The sequence below is a fragment of the Drosophila virilis genome, chromosome 6, assembly GCF_030788295.1.
Source record: "Drosophila virilis strain 15010-1051.87 chromosome 6, Dvir_AGI_RSII-ME, whole genome shotgun sequence".
In the NCBI taxonomy this organism is placed as follows: Eukaryota; Metazoa; Arthropoda; class Insecta; order Diptera; family Drosophilidae; genus Drosophila; species Drosophila virilis.
Window position 1 is genome coordinate 1056482 of NC_091548.1, and position 23046 is coordinate 1079527.

A 23046-nucleotide genomic window follows, 5' to 3' on the forward strand; every position below is an offset into this window, starting at 1 on the left:
CAGAATCAGAATATTTATATGACATTTATTAAGTGAAATCAGCGCAATTGGTTTAATTTATTTTAGTTAAGCCGAGTCGCCCTTGCTGACGTCCGCCCGGCGGTTCCTTCCCACAGCTCATTCTCATGCCCGGCTCATAAGAGATCTCCACAATGATTTCATTTAAATGGGCTCTTATTTAAATACCATTGTTTGTGATTTAAGCTTAAATCAAGCTACGTAATATTATCTCGCCATATCATACGAAGAGCATGCTCATTCAAATTGTCATTTCCATATCCCAAATAATACACTTCAGGCTTTTGCAGGTATATTAGCGATTAGTTCGTGGCGCATCTATGATATACCCTACACCCTAGTGCCAGGCTGCCATTTCAATCATTCTACACACTTATGAATGGGAAATTTGTTCTGGATTAATTTCGGTAATTCTAGTCTAGGGCTAAAATATAGTATGACAACCAAGTGTTTGTATATGTTAAAGAGCAAGACGTCGACCTTCAGGAATGAGTTTTGTTTTTGGGAATAGGCGTAGGTATATTGGGAGTTAAATATTCCTAATATGTATATTTTGTATATACGAAAACCAACCAACTTTTGTGCTCTAGCTATCCACTTCTTTTTAAGCGACGATAAATTATATATACAATACAAATAAAATATATAGATACTACTGTGATCGAAACATTTTGAATACTACTTTTCCTCTAATCACCCTTTAGTTATATTACCCCACAAAATTCACAATTGTAACAGTGCCCTTATTTCACAGTCTTATATCTAGCTATCTGTCCGTCTAAGTGAGATCAAGACTGTTTTACGTTTTCTTAGAAAAGAAAGCTAGTATACAATGCTGGATAACTATATATCCAAGAAATAATTTGCTTTTGTTTTTGCTAAACATTTCTGAGATATGCGTAAAAAGAACTCGTTTTGAAATATTTATATGCATATGTATGTATATTCCTATTTTTGGAATAGAAGAAAATCTTTTAAATATACTTATATTTGATCTGCAAATGATATACGAGAGCCTTGACATTAAATAAGTTAGAAGAAACTCTTACAGAAAGAGATTCGAGGGGTTTTATTTCTCTAAAGTCAGACGAAGTTGTGAATTCGGGGGTCTATATAGTATATATATATGTATTTTCACAAATTTCTCGAATGATGAACGCTCAAAATATTCAAGAATTTTTCCATCCTGATTTCCATCCTATTAACAAAGATCATGGTGTGCGTAATAATGCATTGGGTTAATTTAAATGCCATTGATGGAAGGATTCCAGTTCAGCTCCCAAAGCGCTTGCAATCAATGTGATCCCACAAATTGGAATGAACATGTCCCAAGGTTCATTTGCGTTTAAATGAACAACCGGCATAGCCGGAGGAAGGACGTGAGGACGTGAGGCATGTCCTGCTCCTGCCTCCTCCCTCTGACCCCCTCTGGCATGTTGTGCATGTGAAAATTAGACTAATGAGTTATTTTATGATTTTGGTGGAGAAACCCCTTCGGACTGTCAAAGTTCAAACAGGAGCAATAATTGCGCATATTATACGCCGAGCAGTCCGAGTCGTAACCCCTTTTTTTGCATTAGCAGCACGTGGTTGCCACCCTGTCCAAAAACTTGTCGACTACAACTGCCCCGCCTCGCACCCCTGCAGAGTCTGGTCGAGCGACAAGGCAAAAAAAAAAGCCCAGCCACCCTTTTATAACAAATAAAACGCCAGGAGCACTTGCTTTCTCACGCTCAAATTGATAATATTACGCTTGAATGATATAATTCCGCTTTTGTTCTTTGTCCGCTCTACCCTTTGTCATTAACGTTTTTGGCTTAGATACATTGTAGTGAGAAGCTACTGCATTAAGTATAAATTATTAGTAGGTCTTTGTTACACTCGCTCCTCTCTGGCCATGGTCTGCCCCAGGTCCTTGCGAACTACTAGGATGCAGGAATGCTAACTTTAGCCACAGTATGCTTCCCAATTAGAAGAGAAGTGCCGCCAGCTCTAAGGTAAACGAACTAATCCTAACCCAATAGAGCGAATCAAACACATCAAATGATCTGCGGATGATAGTTTTGGTGGTAAGCAAATATGTTCTTGATACAATTGGAATTATTCTATCTTGATGGCCCGACTTAGAATATATAAATCGAGTAAATAGCGAGTTAAAAAATCGTTTTTTTTTTTGGTAATAAATATATTCCATTATATATATATACCATATTATATTAAATATACCAATATATATATATAAAATATATTTGTATATGATATAAATATAAAGGGTTTTTCTTGGGAACTTACCGAGCACAATCCACGCCTTGAGGTCGCCCATTGATGTGGTCGGAGCAAGCGCCAATTGTGAAGCTTGAGGCAGTCGCGTTGCCAACGTTGCCGACGGACGAGGCGCTGGGCGAGATGGGCATAGAGGCTGAGAGCCCGCCGCTGCTGCTGCCATTTGGAGAGCGTGGAGGTAGTGACTGGGACTGCGATTGGGATTGGGACTGCGATTGGGATTGTGGAGTAGCCGGCGACCTGGTTCGGTGTTGAATATCAATCAATTCACAGGTTTTGCAGTCGACACCCTTAAAGTCTGGATGCTCCAAGCAGCTGGCTGGAAACAAAGGTTGTTTATGCTGCTGTTGCTGCTGCTGCTGCTGCTGCTGCTGTTGGTGTAGCTGCTGCTGTAGAAACTCGGTGATTAGTTTGACACCCCTCGCGTTCTGTTCGTTTGCCAGGGCAGCGAGGGATGCGTGAAAGGAACTGAGTTGGGACTGCATCGGTGGGAAGAGGCCGGCAGTGCCAGACACTTGTTGCTGTTGGAGCGACAGGAGGTGCTGTTGCAATATATCGGCTGCTGTTAATGTGGCATCCGTGTCCATTGGATGCAGATGCTGCTGAGGTGCTGCTGGTGCTGCTGGTGCTGGGGGAGAGTCCGAGGCGGAAACAGTCGCCGCTGATATTGACACAGTTGGACTTGTGGTAACGGGGCCCGTCATATCTGGCCTTTGGCTACGCTTATTTGACTTATCGCTACCTAGATTATCAGTACTAGCCTTTATACTATCTGCCGGTGGCAAGGACTCCTCCTCCCGGCTTCCAGCTTCTGCTGCTCCTGCTGCTCCTGCTGCTGCATCTTTCGGAGCCGGCGATTGTATTGGGGTGGACGCTGATGCGGGTGAGATGCAGGATATTGATGATGACGATGCGGATGTGTTTGTTGGGTTATTAGTCTTTATTGTTGCTGAATTTAAGGAACCAAATTTCACAGTTGATTTTGTTGCTACTTTCGGAGATGATGTTGTCCTCATCTCCACATCGGCTTCGGTCTCGGTCTCTGCCTCGGCAACAGCACCATCGCCAAGTCCATCGCCATCTCCATCGTTCAGGAGATCTTCTCTGCTGCTGTCCGCGGCGGATAGTTGATTGAGGACCGCAATGGTTTGATTGGCTTCGATACCAGCTAGATCCACTGGCTCGACGGCATTGACATCCAGTGGCTGGAGAAAGGATATCTGCGGCTTCTCATCCATATTACGCTGAATGATAGCACTTGAATATTCGCGATTCAATAGCTGTTGCTCCAGCTCCTGCAGATTGAGCCGATGTTCCGAGTTCGCATGCAAGCTAAATGAGTTGACGGTGCCGAAGGACAGTTTGCATATAAAGCACATCAATATCGGCTTGTGCTTGTGGCTCTGTATGGCATTCCTTGGGTCCTGGCAATGACTGTTTGCATCTTGGGCAGACACCACACGAAACGAATGGATCTTTGGGCTCAGCTGCTGGCAACCGCCCAAAATCGAGCCCGAACCCGATACCGAATAGCCGTCCCCTCCTTCAGTGTGTGCTCTATCCTCTGACTTTTCTGTTACTCTGCCACGAACTGTGGATTGCTGTTGTTGTTGTGCAGACGCAGCTGTCGTATGTCCAGTGTCCAATGGCGTGGCTATGGCACCGCTTGAGCTCAGATCTATGCTGGCGACAGTCGCATTGCCTGCATCGATAATTAACGCACTGCCGTCAAGATTGTAAACTATTTTGCCATTAAAATTTTCAACATCAGAGCTGGACATTGGAGAGCCGTCGTTAGCATTATTAGAGTGCTGAAAACCAAAAATCGATCACACAATAAACTCAATTAAAAATCAATTATAGAATTAATTATATTTGTCAAGCACATAGCTAACCAACATTCCATCTTTGTGGATGTTGACAATAAGAAAACGTACTCTAAGCTTGAGATAAACTTGCATCCAGTTTTCTCCTCTATATCTAAATAATGGTTATTGTTAATACTAGCTGCTAGCTGGCATTAACCGGCATTGCCCAGCACAATTTTTGGCTGTTTTTCTTCCACGTCTAAAGCCACATAGATATGTAAGTTTAAATATACAATTAATTTTAAAGCATTTACGTTTAAGATAGTTGGTACATGATTTTTATAGTTTTGCGTATTCTGCTGGAACACTGGATTTGAATATTGAATTATTTGCAAGATCTCATTGGTATTTCGTTTACCATATTTAATTATAATGCCTGTACTCAAAATTAATTCGAGACATGTTTATGTTTATGTGAAAATAAGTAGTGGAAATATGACATGTTCCACTGTCAAAATTTCTTAAATTTTTTTGCGAAACTCACATTTCGCCCTAAAATGGAATTAAAGAAGCGCAACTTTTAACATTCATATGTTATCGACAACGGTCACTTGCCAATGGAACCGCAAAATGTGAGCTTTTAAAATCAAACTTTCATTGAGCACAGTGGAATCAGGCTATTACCAAAGTAAAATTTGAACGCAGGCTGAACTAAGCTTTGCTATCGCATCTAGGATTGCCCTTTGCATTTTGAAGTGTTAACTTGTATTGAGAAGCTAAAATAATTCGTATGGCCGCTTGCCCAATGTAACATATTTATGCACATATCTTCACATTCACATTCACATTCACAGACTTATCACAGGCATCAGCAGTTGATTTGAATGTCGTTGAGCAACAAGAACAGTGATGACAACAGAGGTAAAAACACAAACAATGTAAAATGGGTAATTACTTGACAATTATCTGAAATGCGTTTTCAAAGTGCTTTATAGCTATTTAATGACAACGGGGCTCTGATGACAACTTAAATATGGTGTGCGTGTGCGCTCTGTCTGTCTGTCTGCCTCGCCGCACACAGGCAAAGTGGTGTGTGTGTGTGTGTGTGTGTGTGTGTGTGCACTCAATGTAACTGCAATTTGCATTCAAACAAATGTTGACAATAACTATATGCATGCGCATACATATATATGTTTGTATGTCCATACTCGAATGAACACATATACACATACATAAAAACTTTTGTGCACACACACATACAGGCATATGTATGTACTAATTTGCGTACGATGAAATTACAGTTCAAAGTTGGGCTTAGAGATGGGTACGTGTCCCTTTTGTTTAATACCTCAATTCAAACTCAATCACGCGCAGTGCTGCATATTCAAATTTTTCCTGGCTTTATTATAACACTTTCAAAGCTCGTTTGACACTGAAGCAAAACTGTTGAAGTTATGCCTGAAATTCTTGCTAATTTTCAACTGCTATGGCTACATTTCTGGCAGTTTCATAGAAAAGAAGCAAAAAGAATTCGCCCGCAACATTTGATAACCATTTCCATTAAGGGCGATGGATTTTGCAATAAGCGTGAAACACCTTTTAAAGGAATTTGAAGAAAAATGTGAATATGTGTTTAATCGGAAGGTAAGCAAAAAATATGCACATAAAATAATTACAGTCGAACGCTGCGATTCCTGTCTCAGACAAACTGTTTAGATATATGGAAATATATTCCTTGATTTTAGAGATTAAATAAAGTTTGTCTTGATTTTCAAAAATATCTTATTCGAACTAAACTGTCAACCGACGTGCGCGGCATGAGTGTTCGTGTCACGAAGCAATAGACCAAATGGGTCCATCTCTATTTGGTAATGAAATTAAATGGTTGAATAATGAGGGCTGGCAAACATAGTTAACAGTGCACTGCATAAGTTCTTATGGGATATAGATGGTTAAACATTAAATAATTTCGCAGACTCGGAAATAAATGGTTTTAAGGAGAGCAGAAGCGATTTTAAATAGGCCCTATGCTCCAAGCTAGGTAAATATTTAATTGCTGTTATTAGGCGACTCATTTGCCGTGAAATAAAATCTCTGCACAAAAATGCATACATGTGTATGTGTCCTTTCACTTATACATATTTACACTGTGCTACACAGAACTTGAGACCGAATGTGTAATTCAAGGTGAAACCATCAAATTGTTAAGGATCCAAGGATCCGGCAGACTTGTTCATCTGTCTATCACATACATATATAAGCATTTTAGTTTGTCCAAGGTCAGAAGCTAGAAAATGTTACACAGCTGTTTTCGAATGCACCAAATGTTTTGAAACCTTGTTTTTTATAGACTCGCTTATTTTTGGGCAACAGGATTCGATTAAAACCAGATTTGCAGTATTATAAAACATAACCAGTTTCACCAAAATTAAGTTAACATTAATTTTGAAATACTTAGGCTCTTCGGACATGTCATGCGATTAGCATGGGCATAGGTTATTGAGGACGACAGAAAGGAGAGAAGGTTGATGCGGGAGGGGACAGGGGGTCAAGGGACGGGAATTTGCATAGTGGATTTGCCAGCATATTGCAACGAATTTTGGCGTCAAAAGAGTAACAAGAAAGAGCAGAAATTATGAGGACCGAAGGTGTAATGAAAAGACTTGTAGAACCCACCACAGGCCTTTAACTCTGCAACCGATGAGTGTGCGCAGTTTTTGCATACCAGCCGCGACGGCAGAGACAGAGGCCGGCGTTAGAGATGGGCGCGAGCTCGGCACGAAAGAAGCCCGGGCCCGCACGAACAACAACTAACTAAACGAGAAAGAAGGGCTATCTTCGGCACGCCAAAGATCTAATACCCTTGCAGACCCAACCTTTTCATAATGCTCATAGTGGTTTGCACCTAGTATAATAGTAAATGCCGAGTTTGGTCAAGATATCTTGATAAACAAAATGTTTTTTCATACAACTTAATTTTCGACAGATCGTTCCTATGGCAGCTATATGATATAGTGGTCCGATCTTAATAGGATTTTGCATATATATGAGGAGCATAGTAAAACTAAAAAATGCCAAGTTTGGTCAAGATATCTTGAAAAACAAAATATTTTTTCATACAAAAACTTAATTTTTGACAGATCGTTCCTATGGCAGCTATATGATATAGTGGTCCGATATTAATAGGATTTTGCATATATATGATGAGTAAAGTGAAACTAACAAATGCCGAGTTTGGTCAAGATATCTTGAAAAACAAAATGTTTGTGCGCCTCGTGTCTTTTCCTGCCTGCATCCACCTCTATCAACCCCCTCCCGCACACACGCCCCGCCGAGGCGACGACCCCGAAACAAAACACGAGCGCGAGCCATAAGCCAAACCATTGCCGTCGTCGTCGTCAAAGCTGCATGCCACTCGATGGTGGTGGTTGATATATCACGGAATTTGTGTGTGGGTGTACTGCATAAGCAAGACGAGCACACAATATAAACCAGTTGAGGAATATGAAAACAGATAACGACTCCACACAGAAATAAAGACATACAACAACAAGGCACGTGCAACCTGAACACACACACACACACAAACAGATTCCAACTCTTACCGCAGATTCAGATGTATAAAGGCAGTTGCAGATCGGAGTGTGGAGTGTAGACCATGGAGTGTGTGGAGGGGAGTGTGGGGAGGAATTGAGCAGAAGGAGAACAGAACCTTGACTTGCCTTTGTTTTGTTATGCAGCAAAAGGAGGCACTGAACTTTTTATTTCTGCGAGTAGTACGTACAGAGCGAGGCATTCTTAAGTCTTACATTTCTGATCGGCCCAAAGTTAATCAGTTTCTGACTTGCATATCAATTATGTACAACACAGATGTACAAGCATAAAGAAAGTGCCGTTCAATTTCAGGAAGATCTGCGCACTTATCTAGTCAGAAAATATGTTATCCAAGACTTAACACGTCCTTGTTTGTGGTAAGTTTTTTGTTCAGATATAATATTTTCACACTCGGGGAAAATTTCAAAATACTCGAATAGTCTTCAATTTACAGATTAAAGTTTAATTTTACATAAATATTTTAAATAGGTTCCGACCAGAGAACCAAAAGTTGATATCAACGTTTTCTGCCAATATTTGGGCGAGAATCTTAAAGTCGAAAAATCAACTTTAGCTCATTAAACCAATGACCCGTATTATCCCTTCAAAACCGATAGATTTTGTGAAAAGCGTATTTAATAAATTTTTTTGTACTACAAAAGGGTATGTAATGGGCTTAAACTGAACCGATTCGAACCGATCCGAACTATTAATGAAACCAGTTGGCCGAAAAAACATTCGGACCGAAGCATACGTAGATTATTATGGGAAAATGATTTAGTTTTGTATTTAAGCGAGACTCGGCCCCAAAACATTGGATACCATATTTGGTGGATACCAATTTCGGATAATGAGTTTATCCCGCAAGTCAGTGCGAATAATTCGGTAGAATGGTAGAATACAATAGCAAAAAACCATAATACTCATTATACTCAATTTTAATGGGTTCATCCCATTAAAGAAATCACGGTTAAGAGATGTTAAAATGTAACCTCCAGATTAACTAGCTTAATCGAATTTTCAAATAAATATATTTAATATATATTTTAAATTATTATTTTATAATGATCGATAAGTTGTCCTCTTTTTATCCAATCGATAAAAATCTCTCTTTGGTATTTTACTATGGGCAAATTCGTCAACATTTTTTACACCCTGAACCCATTAAAAATGGGTATAAGGGTATATTGTATTTGTGCAAAATCCAAATGTATGTAACAGGCAGAAGGAAGCATCTCCGACCCCATAAAGTATATATATTCTTGATCAGCACCAATAGCCGAGTCGATCTAGCCATGTCCGTCTGTCTGTCCGTCCGTCCGTCCGTCCGTCCGTCCGTCCGTATGTATGAACGAAAGGATCTCAGAACCTATAAGAGCTAGAGACTTGAAATTTTAGATGTAGGTGCTCCTAGTTCCCGCGCAGTTCGAGTTTATTTCCGATAATCGATAACTTACTCCGTTTCCAAGCAATCGATAAAAATCGATAAACATCGATATATTTTTTTTTAGCAAATTGGGTAAATAATAAGAGCTGCAACTACGCAATTGAATGGGGCAGCAGCTTTAAGAATTTCTGTATACATGTACACGCACACATTCATGCGCGTCTGCTTCGCATTCTAATAGCATGGTAATTGCATCTTTTTTTGTAATGTTATTTTAGTTCCTTTTTTTATCATAAGTATCTAATTGTTGGTGTGGCTGCTGAGTAGAGGCGTAGCAAGTGGTGCGGTCTGTCGCGAGTTCTAGCCCTGCCAAGGGAACTTTTTTTTATTAATTTATTTGGTGTTGGAATAAGAGGGTTCAGGGTATGCCCTAGTCGGGAGCTCCCGACTAGAACCTCTTACTTGTTAATTTTCATTGTTGTCCTTTTTTCATTAGTACAAAGCAATGTTCGAATTTTTTGAAATCATCGATAAATTGTAATCGATAACAGTCGAAGTTGGAATCCTGCTTAAATGGGTCTCTCTCTGGTATTTAACTATGGGAAAATTCGTCAAAATTGTTGAGTTGTTGAATTGTCATTGCTGTCCCTTTTTCATCATTGCCACGCAAGGCACCAGGCACCTTGACAGCCAGTTAACTAACGCACGATCATGGACAAGAGGAAGGCGAGCACGGAGGCAAGGGGACACGCCCATAAGAATGCCCTATGTCTGTATGCATATGTATGTACATATACATTTATGTATGTTCATATAGGGATACATTTAGCTATGGGTGCTTAGTACCTCGACGTACAATACAAATCGCTTTATGTTGTTACGGGTTTGATTTGTCTGTGGCTCTGTGTAAGCCAGAGTGTGTGTGTGTGTGTGTGTGTGTGTTTCCCTGTGTTGAGGTTTTTACTAAGAAATCGCCTTTGTTCTCAGATTCAGCATAAAAAGTTGCGAATATAAAACAAAAGTGTCACTTGCTGTTCGCTTTTGCCGCCGAGACAGCAGCAATCTGAACTTGCATTGTTTTCCCCCTTTTTGTTTTTTTTTTGTTTGCCCTGGCCAGACTTTCGTATATGCATAAATACATTGGTATATGCAGCACATTGTACATACATACATGTGTATGCATGTTTGTGTGATGTTTTTGGCCGTGGTCATTTGATTCTTTCCTTTTCGCTTCCACAAAAGCTCACAATCATTCATTTCGGTGAGATCAATGGATCGATACGATACACCCGGCAATGGGACAAAAAGGAAGCGACCAGGCATCGGCCACAAATACATATATACATACAAACATACATATATGTATGTTTGATCTGAAAGACGGTGATGGACTGTTTTCAAAATTCTCTCGCAAGACCAATTTGGGAAAAGAACAATAAATATCCTGTAGCTTAGCCTCTGCCTCTCTTTGCGTTCATTAAAATTGTCGCGAATTGTTTCCAACGCATGAATATGTTAATGAATTATTGTCCGTACACACACACACACACACTCGTGTACTCGCATTGTCATCGGCCCGGATTCAAGGTGGAGGGGTCACAACATGGGGCCACAGCCAGATCCGAACCGAACGGATCGAATCGGAACCGGGCACAGGAACATCACAAAAAGTGTGAGCCCATTGTTTCGGCTGCGGCCTTCCACGTCCTCCGTGTATTTGAGTCTTCCAAAAAATACCACGTCCCTTGTATGTGTGTATGTATGTAAACATATATGTAAGTATGTATGTGTGCACGTTCAAACAGAGCTTGTGCATGTACAGATAATTATGCGTGTGCATACCTAAGTACATATTTACAGATGTACTTCGACGACTATCAATTACCCTTCACGCACTTATTATACCCTGCACCCATCGAGCCAAATGGGTGCATTGTTTATACGCTAATGTATGTATCGGCCAAATATACAAACTCTTACCCCAAAAGGAGTGCATACTATGGATAAAATAAAGCAACTTAAGGTTCGATATTGACCGCATTATGTACATATGTTTAGAAGTAGCTGGAGTGTATTCTTAGGGTATCTCCTATCCGGGCACTCCCACAGTTGACGCTTAGACAAATTGATTTCCGATAGCTTTTGGCATTATTTTGTGTTCGACCTAATGCATTACAGTGCAGCTCAAAGAGAGCTTCCTTTCGAAAGATTATAAATCTATTTCATCATTCCCAACGTGAAGTCTCCAGCTCCTACAGTTTTTCCGTGTCTTTCAAATGCGAACAAGGCGAACGGACGGATTTACCTTCACCATAAATGTACATATCCCTATTCTTTCCCTTCATTTATTTATTAATTCTATATTTTTATTTATTTTATTTTATTTATATATTTTTGAAAAAGTTTTCTTACAATTAATTTTATTTAATATTCAAAAAAGTACGACAAAACGTTTAGACCAAAAACACGGATCACAAGGCTTTCGGTTCAAACTGTGAACCGAAATACCGGCTCAGCTGAAGCGCATTAAGCTATAAATAGAAGTAGTTCCAGCAGCCTAGTGTCAGCTAGCGAGTAAGTATGTGAGCATGTATGTGTGTACCTACAAACCTACACATATACATATACATTAATACATACATATATACATGCAAACATACATTCATAAGGCTACCGCTGCGACTGATTATGGCATAAGCTACACATAATAATGCACACACATATCATATATGTATATGTATATACATATATGTGCATACATATAAAGATTCATGCCATGTTTGCTGTTACAATCGCCCTCTATTTGCAATGAATAGCCGGTGCCAGATTGAAGGTACACGCATACCAAAGACGCATACACACGCACACAGACACCCACAAAGGTATGTGTTTACATCGTCCCTATTCTTGGGACTTAAGACGCGCTGCAGCAGAAAACAAAATCAACAACAACAACAACAACAACAACAACAAGAAGAGCAACAACAAAAACTGCCAAGGGAGAGCCACATTTGAATCCATAAATTCATAAGCGAGCTCTGCACACAATGAGGACTAACAAAATAGGAAGAAGAGGAGGAAAACGATAAGTAGGAAGAGTAAGAGTAAAAAGTAATAATAAAACGAATTAATGCACTATAAATACATATGGACACAATGCAGAAAGGACAAAAACAAAGACAAAAAAAAAAAAAAAACAAAAAAAAAAAAAGAATAAATAAAGGAAATAAATGTACATACATACATACATACATAATGTATTGTATGAATTGTTTTCTTTTGCCTCCTGTTCTGAGAAACGGGTGCTGTTGGGTTCCAACATACACACAATGCGGTTCGGTTCACGATGAGCCTGCAGCGGGCCGAGGGGGTAAATGGCCAAGCCAAGATGATAGACAGAGCAGAGCAGAGCAGACAGAGCGCAGCAAACTATGCTCAGTCTGACAACCATCTACAGGGACAGGGGGAATTATATGGCAACAATGACAACAATAGGCAGGCCGTGGCGAGGCAAGAATCGTTCCTTGTCAACTAAGAGCCCATATACAAACGTTAATGTATTAACACAAACAGATGTCGGAGCTGAAGTGAGATCAGTTTATCAATTAGAACTTGTATATTTTCTTATCCAATTCCATTTATTTCAATTATCACCCTCCCCACAAATATATTTTGCAAACATTTTTGCAAATATTTTCTAAATTTTAAAAATTAGACAAAATTGAGTCTGCAGGATCGAGATTTTGCTTTAACTAACACCTGGCAAAGCTCGAAAAGAGTCAAAGAAAATTACTCTACTACTACTAATAGAAGTAGAAGTAGTAGTAGTTATAATACGAATACTAATAGTAGTTGTAGTAGTAGTACTATACTAATAGTAGTAGAAGGAGTATAGTAATACTAATAGTTGAAGAAGTACTATTATTTGTATGCTAATAGTAGTAGAATAACAATAAGTAAGTAATACTTATAGTAGTAGAAAAAGAAGTAGTATACTAATAGTAGTAGAAGAAGTAGTAGTATTACTAATAGCAGTAGAAGAAGTATGAGTAGCAGTAGTAGCATACTAAAAGTAGTAAAAGGAGTAGGAGTAATACTAATAGTAGTAGGAGTAGAAGTGATAGTATTAGTATTAGATAGTCGTAGTATGCTAATAGTAGTAGAAGTGTTCGTAGTAATAAGCTAACAATAATAATATTAGTACCAGAATTAGTTGTAGTAATAGTATTAGAAAAAGTGACAGTAGTAAAAGTAGTATACTTATAGTAGTAGAAGGAGTAGTAGAAATACTAATAGTAGTATAGAATGGTATAAAGAATGGTAATAGATAATATAGTAGTCATACCTATTTAATGGATAAACGCATTAAAAATAATAAAAACGTTGCTTCCTCGAACTCGCAACCAGCTCAACCGTGCGATCTACTTGCCATCGCCTCATACCGTACAATCATACTAACAGAAAAAAAATTGTATTGCAATTCAAAAACAGCCCTAATGCATATGAATGTTTGAAATGTTATGATATGTAATGTAAAGTAAATGTAACGAATGTACTGACATTATTGCGCCTTGCGCTAGTTTCCACCTTGATTTTAAGCTTTTTATACCCTTGCAGAGGGTATTTTAATTTTGTCGTCAAATGTGTAACGCATAGAAGGAGACATCTCCGACCCCATAAAATATATATATTCTTGATCAGCATCAACAGCCGAGTCGATATAGCCATGTCCGTCTGTCCGTCTGTCTGTTTCTATGCGAACTAGTCCCTCAGTGTTAAAGCTATCTTAATGAAACTTTCTGTTGCACGCAGCACATATGTGAAATCCAGCTGGATCGGACCACTATATCATATAGTTGCCATAGGAACGATCGGTCGCAAATTAAGTTTTAGTATGAAAAATAATTTGTTTTTCAAGATATCTTGACCAAACTCGGCATTTATTAGTTTTACTTTACTCCCCATATATGTGCAAAATCCTATTAAGATCGGACCACTATATCATATAGCTGCCATAGGAACGATCTGTCGAAAATTAAGTTGTATGAAAAAACATTTTGTTTATCAAGATATCTTGACCAAACTCGGTATTTACTATTTTCCCGGTACTTCTTAGATAGGGGCAAAGCACTATGAGCATTATGAAAAGGTTGGGTCTGCAATGGTATTAGATCTTTGGCGTGCCGAAGATAGCCCTTCTTTCTCGTTCTTATTAACTTCTGTGTATCTCCACTGATCTGAAAAACTTAGCCACTTTATATTTTATTTTGATCTATGTAATATGCTAGTAGCTAAATGTAAAATTTGGATAACGGATTCTGTTATTGATAACCTCCTGTTGGACTTAAGTGTTTGGGAATTAGTTAAACTTACCAATTAAATTAGGTGATGCATTCACCCCATCACAACATTGTGTGCACTGAAAGAAATGGAGAAGAAGTTGAGTTAACTGTGAATATAAACATAAGAGAATTGAGTAAGATTGAGAATGACACCAAAAACTTGTTTAGTACTGAAGCGAAGAATAGTCAATAATCGATCAAGATTAATTGCGGATATTCAGGGTATTGAAAATATTCTCTCAGTTGATTATTCCGACTGCTCGAAAGTTTTTGTACTAAATTATTTGATTTGCAAACTCTACTCGATTTGGTTCTAAATTCAATTAAATTTAATTTTTTAAATATTCGACATGCGAAAAATGGAAGGTAGCTCTTAAAATAAACACAAATTTGTAAGTTCAAAGAAACAAAGAAGAGGCGTTCGATTAAATTAAATCATAAGATGCCGTAGATTGCACACAACGTGTCATTAAGCTAGTATGTATGTTGGTTACAGGGTATGTCATTGTCAAGTAATTTATTCTTCGACACGATCACATGTAGTTTTAATGGTCGGTTTTCAATAGCTTACATATTTATATATCTCTATGTATGTATTACTCAAGTCCCCTTCCGATCGTTCTTCTTGACAAATTCAATGATGAATACCCAGATGTATATAATATATATAGCAGGCTTGATTTGAAGAATTATCAATTACAACTGAGCTCAGAATAAAATTCATGAATCTCACACACACATTCAAAGGGAAAGAAGAAGTTGCCTCGCATTATGTCAGCTGCATTATAATGTTATAATTCGTCTGTAATTAGGCAGGTAACGGGGCAGACAGACACGGCAGAAATTGAGAGTCAGACATATGATTACCACTTGAATCACGGATCTGGTCTGGTTCGGGACTCTCCGAGATACACCCAGGGCTACAAGCTACAAGCTTGTTTCTAATTATGTGTTATTAAACGAAATTAGTTTGGGCTGCTATACACTAGCCGAAGGATCTAATAGATCGGCCATAAGGCTTGCCATGCTGTTTTTTGGGCAATTTTGGTAAATAATAAGAGCTAAAGTCACCAAACTTGACATATAGCTTATAAAATAGAAAATATTTATTTGATTTAGGAACAAGAGGGTACAGGGTATCCCCAGGTCGGGAGCTCCCGACTAGAACCTCTCTCTCTCTTTTTTTTTTTTTTGTATTTTTTTTCGATCAGTACCTTCTGATCTGCATAGCTACAAGTATGTATGTAACAAAACATATATGATTTGTTCTAATCTATTTAATTTTAAAACATTTTATCTTATTCATCTTATAAAAACAACAATAATTTTAACGATTTTGACAAAGAATCTATACTGAAAATGTTAAGATTTGTTTAAGTATTTTATTATGGCATTATTTATTATTTATAATATTATCTTTATTTATCATTTTAATATACTTATTTATATATTCTATTTATGTGCATTTATTTATATATATTTTTTTTGGTTAAAAAATGTAAGCAATCAATTGAAAAAATTATTCAATCTTAGATTAATAAGCATAGGTGTATAGATCAGGCCGTTCTTATATTCTCTCCTTAAGGCAGACATTTATGCACACAAATATCCGACGGTCGGTGTGTCCGTGCACTGTACATAAACATACAAATACAGACACCTACCCGTACATATATACACACGCATACATACATATTCATATGTACATTATAGGGTGTATACACTTCGACCTTGCATTGCTCCGTCGCCGTCTTTCCTTTTTATTGCCACTTTATTTATTTAACCCTTCTCAGCTCCGTTTCTTTTCTTTCATTTTTTTTATCGAGCAGTAATTAAATATTGCGTTCACGTAATTGGCTCTATTAATACATACATATGTACGTATTTGTATGCTTGCTGTGTGCATGTGTGTATGTATGTATGTGCGTAGGTGCGTGTGTTTGTGTGTGTGTGTGTGTATGGCAACCGCAGAAATCGAGCGCGCAATAATTTGCGACCAAGTAACGTGTATGCACATGTATATATGTATGTACATGCACACACACATATTTACACAGCTATGTTTGCTTGTGTGTGTCGCGGCATTTGCCGGACTCGGTTTGCGCATGATCATGTTAAGCATTAAAAACTGAAAAAGTTCATTGCCCAAAAACTGGCAAACGACATAATTCGTGTCGCACAATGAGGTGTTGAACTATTTCAAATGCACGAAACAGCGCCGCGCGCCAATCTACCGGCCACCAAATCACGTACACAGACCCACACATACACGCACATTTATTTTGTAAGCGTCTTGTGTGTGCGTGTGTGTGTGTGTGTGTGTGTATGCGTGTGTATGAGTGTGTCTTTAGAGGTGCTTCGCACGGCAGCGACAAATGTAGAACGATTGAATTAGAGAATTGAAGATTTTATGACTGCGAACAAAATAACAATATGAACTGGTTCCGTTCATGGTTGGAACCAAATGGAACCTTGGAAAATATTTCAGTTTCAGTATCTAGTTCAGATTCGGATTTGCCGTTGTTAGCGGGTATAACCCGGCCTTGCCCGTGGCATGTATCTTATAAAATAAATGTTCTCGCCAATTTGCTACTGTTGCGGGTGGAAGTTCCCAAATCACTGAAGCACGTGTTCATAATATCATAATTTTGAAATGAATTAGAGTGTGAAACATCAGCTTCCAAATATTTGACCCCCATATCAACCATTGAGGAATAGATTTTTTAAAAAATGTGAAACACCCTTCTAATGTATTTGAACAAATTTCTTTGAGAATAAGTTTTAGACCAATCGGTATGGGCTGTGCGTTGATCACCAACCAAGTCAGGACAAACAGAGTCATATATATGGAGATTTTCCCTTTTTTCCCTCTCTGTTATTGTCACCTGCCGATGTAGCAATATATATGTATTTTGTATATATTTTGGTAAATAATAAGAGCTAGAGTCACCAAACTTGACATATAGCTTCTAAAATAGAATATATATATGCATTTGATGTTGGAAGAAGAGGGTTCAGGGTATCCCCTAGTCGGGAGCTTCCGACTAGAACCTCTTACTTGTATTGTAATCAACTTCAGTTCTTTTTAATTTATCAAATAAATAATAATAATTAAATATTCGATTATTATAAAATAAAAACTGATTTGAAGAAGGAAATTATATCGCTGCAAGGACGAAAATGTGTCTGTATGTCTGTATGTATGTAAACTATTTATGGTATATATATTTATATATATACATAAACTTGGGCATTGTCCTGTGCTGCGATAAAGTGGGGTGCGTTTTTGAAGGCAGTTGATTGATTGGGCGCAAATAAACGCGCTGATGTTGATATTTACTTGCAGCTTGTGTGTATTGGTTATTATTGATGACTTCATTCCTGTTTTAATACCTATCATAGCAAATATGTATGTACCTGGGTAATTTTTGAAATTAAAGCTCAGATAATATATTATTTTGGATTCCTTCAGATGTACGCCACAAATGACAAAATATAGTACAGTACGCTCTCGTTCAACCAACCATTGCGACCTCAGAGGAAACCAGCTAAGACTGCCCTAGTCGGGACTGCCCGACTAGAAGATACCAAGCTTTCTTGGGAGCAGCTTCCATAGCGACTGTGCTGCTTCTTTTAGCCTCACACTAAAGGAAATAATTAGTTAAAGTGCTTATTTTCCGATCTAAATAAAAACTCCCAGGCTTGAATATGAAATTTCCCTTACGGGTAATCGATTTCATCGATTATTTAAAACAACTGCTACTGTACAATACTAGGAGCTTCTTACCCATTTACCCATTTTCGATGGATTCGGGGATTAATAGTCGGAATTGCAGGCATCTGCACTTTGCCTCTGAATATAGCCAAAATGTAGCTGAATTGCCTTGTCTTGTCGAATTGTCACTTGCAGCCAGATATATTATTTTGCAGATACATATGTATGTACTGTGCTCTCGTATGCACATAAATTCATATATATTTCATCAGGTGTATCGCAGGCGGTGATTACTCGTAATAACTGTTAGCGCTGTAGTTGAACCTTTTATACAAATTTTAAGTGGAAAGAGTCTTAATAATAATTATCTTTTGTTTCCCATTTGCTCTCTGGTCGTTTTCTTCTTCATCACAAACTTGTTTTTCACTCTACAAGCCTGGCCCTGTCTCTGTGTCTATGTGTCTGTGCTTGTGCAAGTATGTGTGTGTTCAATTTCTACGACAAAACAGTGCGTGTGCCTGTTGGGCCTGTTGGGCCTGTGTATGTGTGGCGAGCTAGTGTGTGTGCGTCTGTTCGAGGTGTGATTGCGGGTGACTCGAAACTGTATTTCGACGAAGATGACTCGGAAAGCAATTTGAACAATAAGAGGCAATCGCAACGGATGTTGTCGAGACGCCTTTTCACTCATATTAAAACAGATTATTACTGAAGAAGCTTAGATGTATGTATGTACATATGTATGTATATATGTATGTACATTCGTCTGCATGTGTATGTGCACATTGAAAGTGTTGTGCACAATTATTTGCATATGAGCATACATTCCTATAAGAGCTAGCGCCTAGAAGAGCACAAATGTATCAAGTATCTTTTATTTATATATAAATCAAATAAATATACTGATATGAACTACCCATCAATTTAGGGGATGATATTAATGCGATTGTCTCTTTATATGAATAGTATTAGTTAAGAGATACAAAAGTTACTTGAGAAAACTTTTGTTTATATTTTGCAAGCATGTGTTTGCTGCATATATTGTATTAGTTGTTGTTAGAAGAGGGTTGAGGGTATCCACTTGTCGGGACTACAGCCTACTCCAGCAGGCTGTTTTTTTTCAAACGGAAGGTTTAAACTACTATTATATGTAGGTTCATTAAATTGTATGTATGTATGTTTGTATGTTTGTACATAAGCATAAAAACACAAAAATAATGATTCACAAATTTGTTAAAATTAAACTTTCTATGAACAGCGCAATTTAATTTGGTAATAGCTTTGGGATAATTAGAAGAAAAATTATCATACAATTGGCGGGTTATTATCATCTTCCTCTTTCACTCGGGAGAGCACCCCAATAGACACATACATACATACTAATTGCTGATGAAACTCTAAGCGGAAGCAAAATTAATGTTATACCCTATAACTTTAAAAATTTCTTGGCATAGGGTATAATATAAGCATACTTTCCATATTCACATAGAACAATATTCGACTTTAAGCTTCGAAACTAAGAACGGGGTATCTGCAAGTCGTTCATCCTCACTAAAAGGATCAGGAAAAGCCGAGATCAAAATGTTCTTAAGGGCAGAACAAGTGCTCCCGATAGCTCGTTCCATGCGCTGAATATTGATAAATGCAGAATCCAATATATTAGACTACCGTTATCGATATATATTCTCAATATTCGATAAATAAACGCACATTTCTCTTTTTATAAATGATGTCCCCTCATTTATATCACATGCTCGTGTACTCATGTATGCGGACGATGTCATACTTTTTATACTCTGAACCCATTAAAAATGGGTATAAGGGTAGGTTGATAGGTTTGTGAAGCTCGTAAATGCAAATATCTCGGAAAACAGAACATGCAAAAAGTCATTCTTCGAGAGATTCTTCTAATGGAGCTGTATAAAATATAATATAGAAAATTGACCTTGATCAAATTTGGCTCATTTATAACATCTCATTATCTCATTATATATATCTAAAACTTATAAGCTTTTTATACTCCTGCCAGGACTATCCGACTGCAGGTTTCTCGTGCCCCGCGCCGGGCAAGGTTTCCAGGCATTCTATACGAGTCCCAGCTGGTCGATATGATCAAGAATATATATGTATGTACTTTTTAGCCCATTTCAACAGGTTAAGGGTATACAAATAGAGATGCACTTTTACATCCTGCTTCCTACTTCATCCAATACATGAGAAAATCTTACTTTGGCAGCAAAGGTTCCATTAACTGGCAAATAATTATCTTGTCATTTTCTTGCCTCTTCCTTCGCAAGTCATGAAAAGAATCTGACTTTAGTAGCGGCGGCAGCATGATCTATTGCTGCTGTGTCATGTATGATATGTGTTTGTGTGTATCATATTCGTATTCTTGTTACCTGAAATGTCACAACAAAGGGATGTGTATGTGTATCTGTATTTTCGTATAATGTTTATCCTCATTGTCCTCGTACAGGGTATCCAACTAGTTGGGCACATATGTTTATATCTTTAGAGGTTCTTCACAGATTTCGCGTTTGTGTGTGTGTGTCTTGTTTATACACATACAAACAAATGTAAATGTTTTTACTCATGTATATATGTATGTGTGTGAATGTATGTACGTTAGTCCAGTTCTCATTGTCTCTTCTTCTTATACCATTTGCTGTGCAGGTATTTAATTACGTTCATTTCATTTGTAATTTCTTTTTTAATTACAATGTGCATGAACAAATCCCATTAGTATGTTCGATATGACTGAACTTATGATTCCGTGTACCTGAATATGTGGAAGTAACGCGCCAGCATGCGCTTAAATAAATTGATAAACGGATAACCGAAAGTTTTTAGTGAAGTGACTTTTTACCCTGCGACTTGGTTTGGGAAATTCCACCCGCAAGTATTAAAAAAAATCGTGAATTACAGTCGTGTGAAACATTTGGTTACATTGTGTTTGGTCTACTACTGTCTTAGAACCAAACAAGTAAGAGGTTGTAGTCGGGAGCTCCCGACTAGGGGATACCCTGAACCCTCTTCTTCCCACATCAATGCATATATATATTCTATTTTAGAAGCAACATATCATGATTGGGAACTCTAGCTCTTATTATTTACCAAATTTGCTCGCAAAGCAGGATATTGATATCGATTTTTATCGATTGCCTGGAAACGGAGTAAGTTATCGATTATCGGAAACAAACTCGATCTGCGCGGGCACCAGGAGCACCTACATCTAAAATTCAATCAAATCAAATCAAGTCTCTAGCTCTTATAGGTTCTGAGATCTTTGCGTTCATACATACGGACATACGGACAGACGAAGAGACAGACAGACGGACATGGCTAGATCGACTCGGATATTGGTGCTGATCAAGAATATATATACTTTATTATTAGCTGTCATAGGAACGATCGGTCGAAAATTAAGTTTTTGTATGAAAAAACATTTTGTTTATTAAGATATCTTGACCAAACTCGGCATTTATTAGTTTCACTTTACTCTTCATATATACGCAAAATCCTATTAAGATCGGACCACTATATCATATAGCTGCCATAGGAACGATCGGTCGAAAATTAAGTTTTTGTATGAAAAAATATTTTGTTTTTCAAGATATCTTGGCATTTATTAGTTTTACTTTACTCCTCATAAGAATATAAGAATATCTCTTAGCCTTAGCAGACATTTGCCTTTTGCAGATGAGAATATTTGAAAATATCTTGGAAAACAGTATATTTTGCCATATAAGAAAAGGCTTTTCGACTGATATGGCAGCTATATGAATATACGATAGACGATAGACGCAGTTATTGTTCGATATCTCAGTGGCATCTCTAGTTTGTGGGGTTTTCTTGGTACATTATGTACAGAGATTGTAGATGTAACCCAATCATGTACGTATCTATGTGGAATGAAGAGGATAGCGACTCTTGAGTCATTGGCTCATTATCAGTCAAAGCAAAAGCAAAAGCAAAAGCAAAATGAAACAATACGGTGAACCGAATGCCCATCCCCATCGTTGCTGCTGGTGCTGGCCAATGGCAAGTCTGCTGCTACGACAACTCCTTAGCTTAGTACGTCCACCACCTCCACCTCCGCCTCCACCTCCATCCCTCCTCCTCCTCCTACTCGTGTCCGGGCGCATCATCCAGAATTGCCAATTAAACCCCAACATTCGCATCGGGGGTGGCTGCTGGCAGCAACTAATTAATGCCCGCTGCTTGCCATTGGCTCGCGTTAGCCTGTCAATACATATTTACAACAATACATATGTATATATGTATATACGCATATATGTGTGTATTTATGTATGGACTGTGAAAAAGAAGAACTCTTTTGCAAGGGCGCAGAAATCTTTACTGTTTATACATAAATGGTTTGGATTTAAAATACATATTGCTTTTTTTCGTCAAATATATATTATATTATATATTATATTATATATATATATATTATTTATTTATTTATTTATTTATTTATTTATTTATTTATTTATTAATGGTCGACAAAACGAGTGTCTTCCTCATTATTCAAACGATTGTACAATAGAATTATATGCTAATCGATAGAGGTGTTTTATTTGCCAGTCCGGCCAGGTGTGCCCCTTTTCACAGCTAATTTTGTCAGTGACGCTATTAGAGCCTACATCTAAGCAGAAGGTTGTAAGTAGGAAAAAAGAGTTCTCAAGTAAAATTAAAATAATCTTAATTTGCTATATTAATAAAGAAAATACAATAAATAGGAAAAAAGAAAGTAAGAAGATTGTTAATAAAGTAAAGCAATGTAAATAAGATAAAGAGTGTTAAGTAGAGGACAAAGAGAAAAGTAATAGGAAATCACCGACCCGGTGGGGGACAATTTTTCAGCCTGTCCGGCAAGCTATGCCCCTGCTCATAGCTGGG

The 23046-nt window shown here is 37.8% G+C and overlaps 1 protein-coding gene across 4 annotated transcripts in view; it reads right to left on the reverse strand.

Moving 5' to 3' along the window:
• zfh2 (Zn finger homeodomain 2) overlaps positions 1 to 23046 on the reverse strand; it is a 59566-nt gene that overhangs the window by 21039 nt on the left and 15481 nt on the right. For all 4 annotated transcript variants that reach the window (XM_032434195.2, XM_002059672.4, XM_070210688.1 and 1 more), the window contains 2 exons: positions 14464 to 14509; positions 2311 to 4112 (listed from right to left, as the gene is read on the reverse strand). In XM_032434195.2, coding sequence (XP_032290086.1) covers positions 2311 to 4082 — 1772 coding nt within the window. In that variant the 5' untranslated portion in view covers positions 4083 to 4112; positions 14464 to 14509. The remainder of the gene's footprint in view (positions 1 to 2310; positions 4113 to 14463; positions 14510 to 23046) is intronic.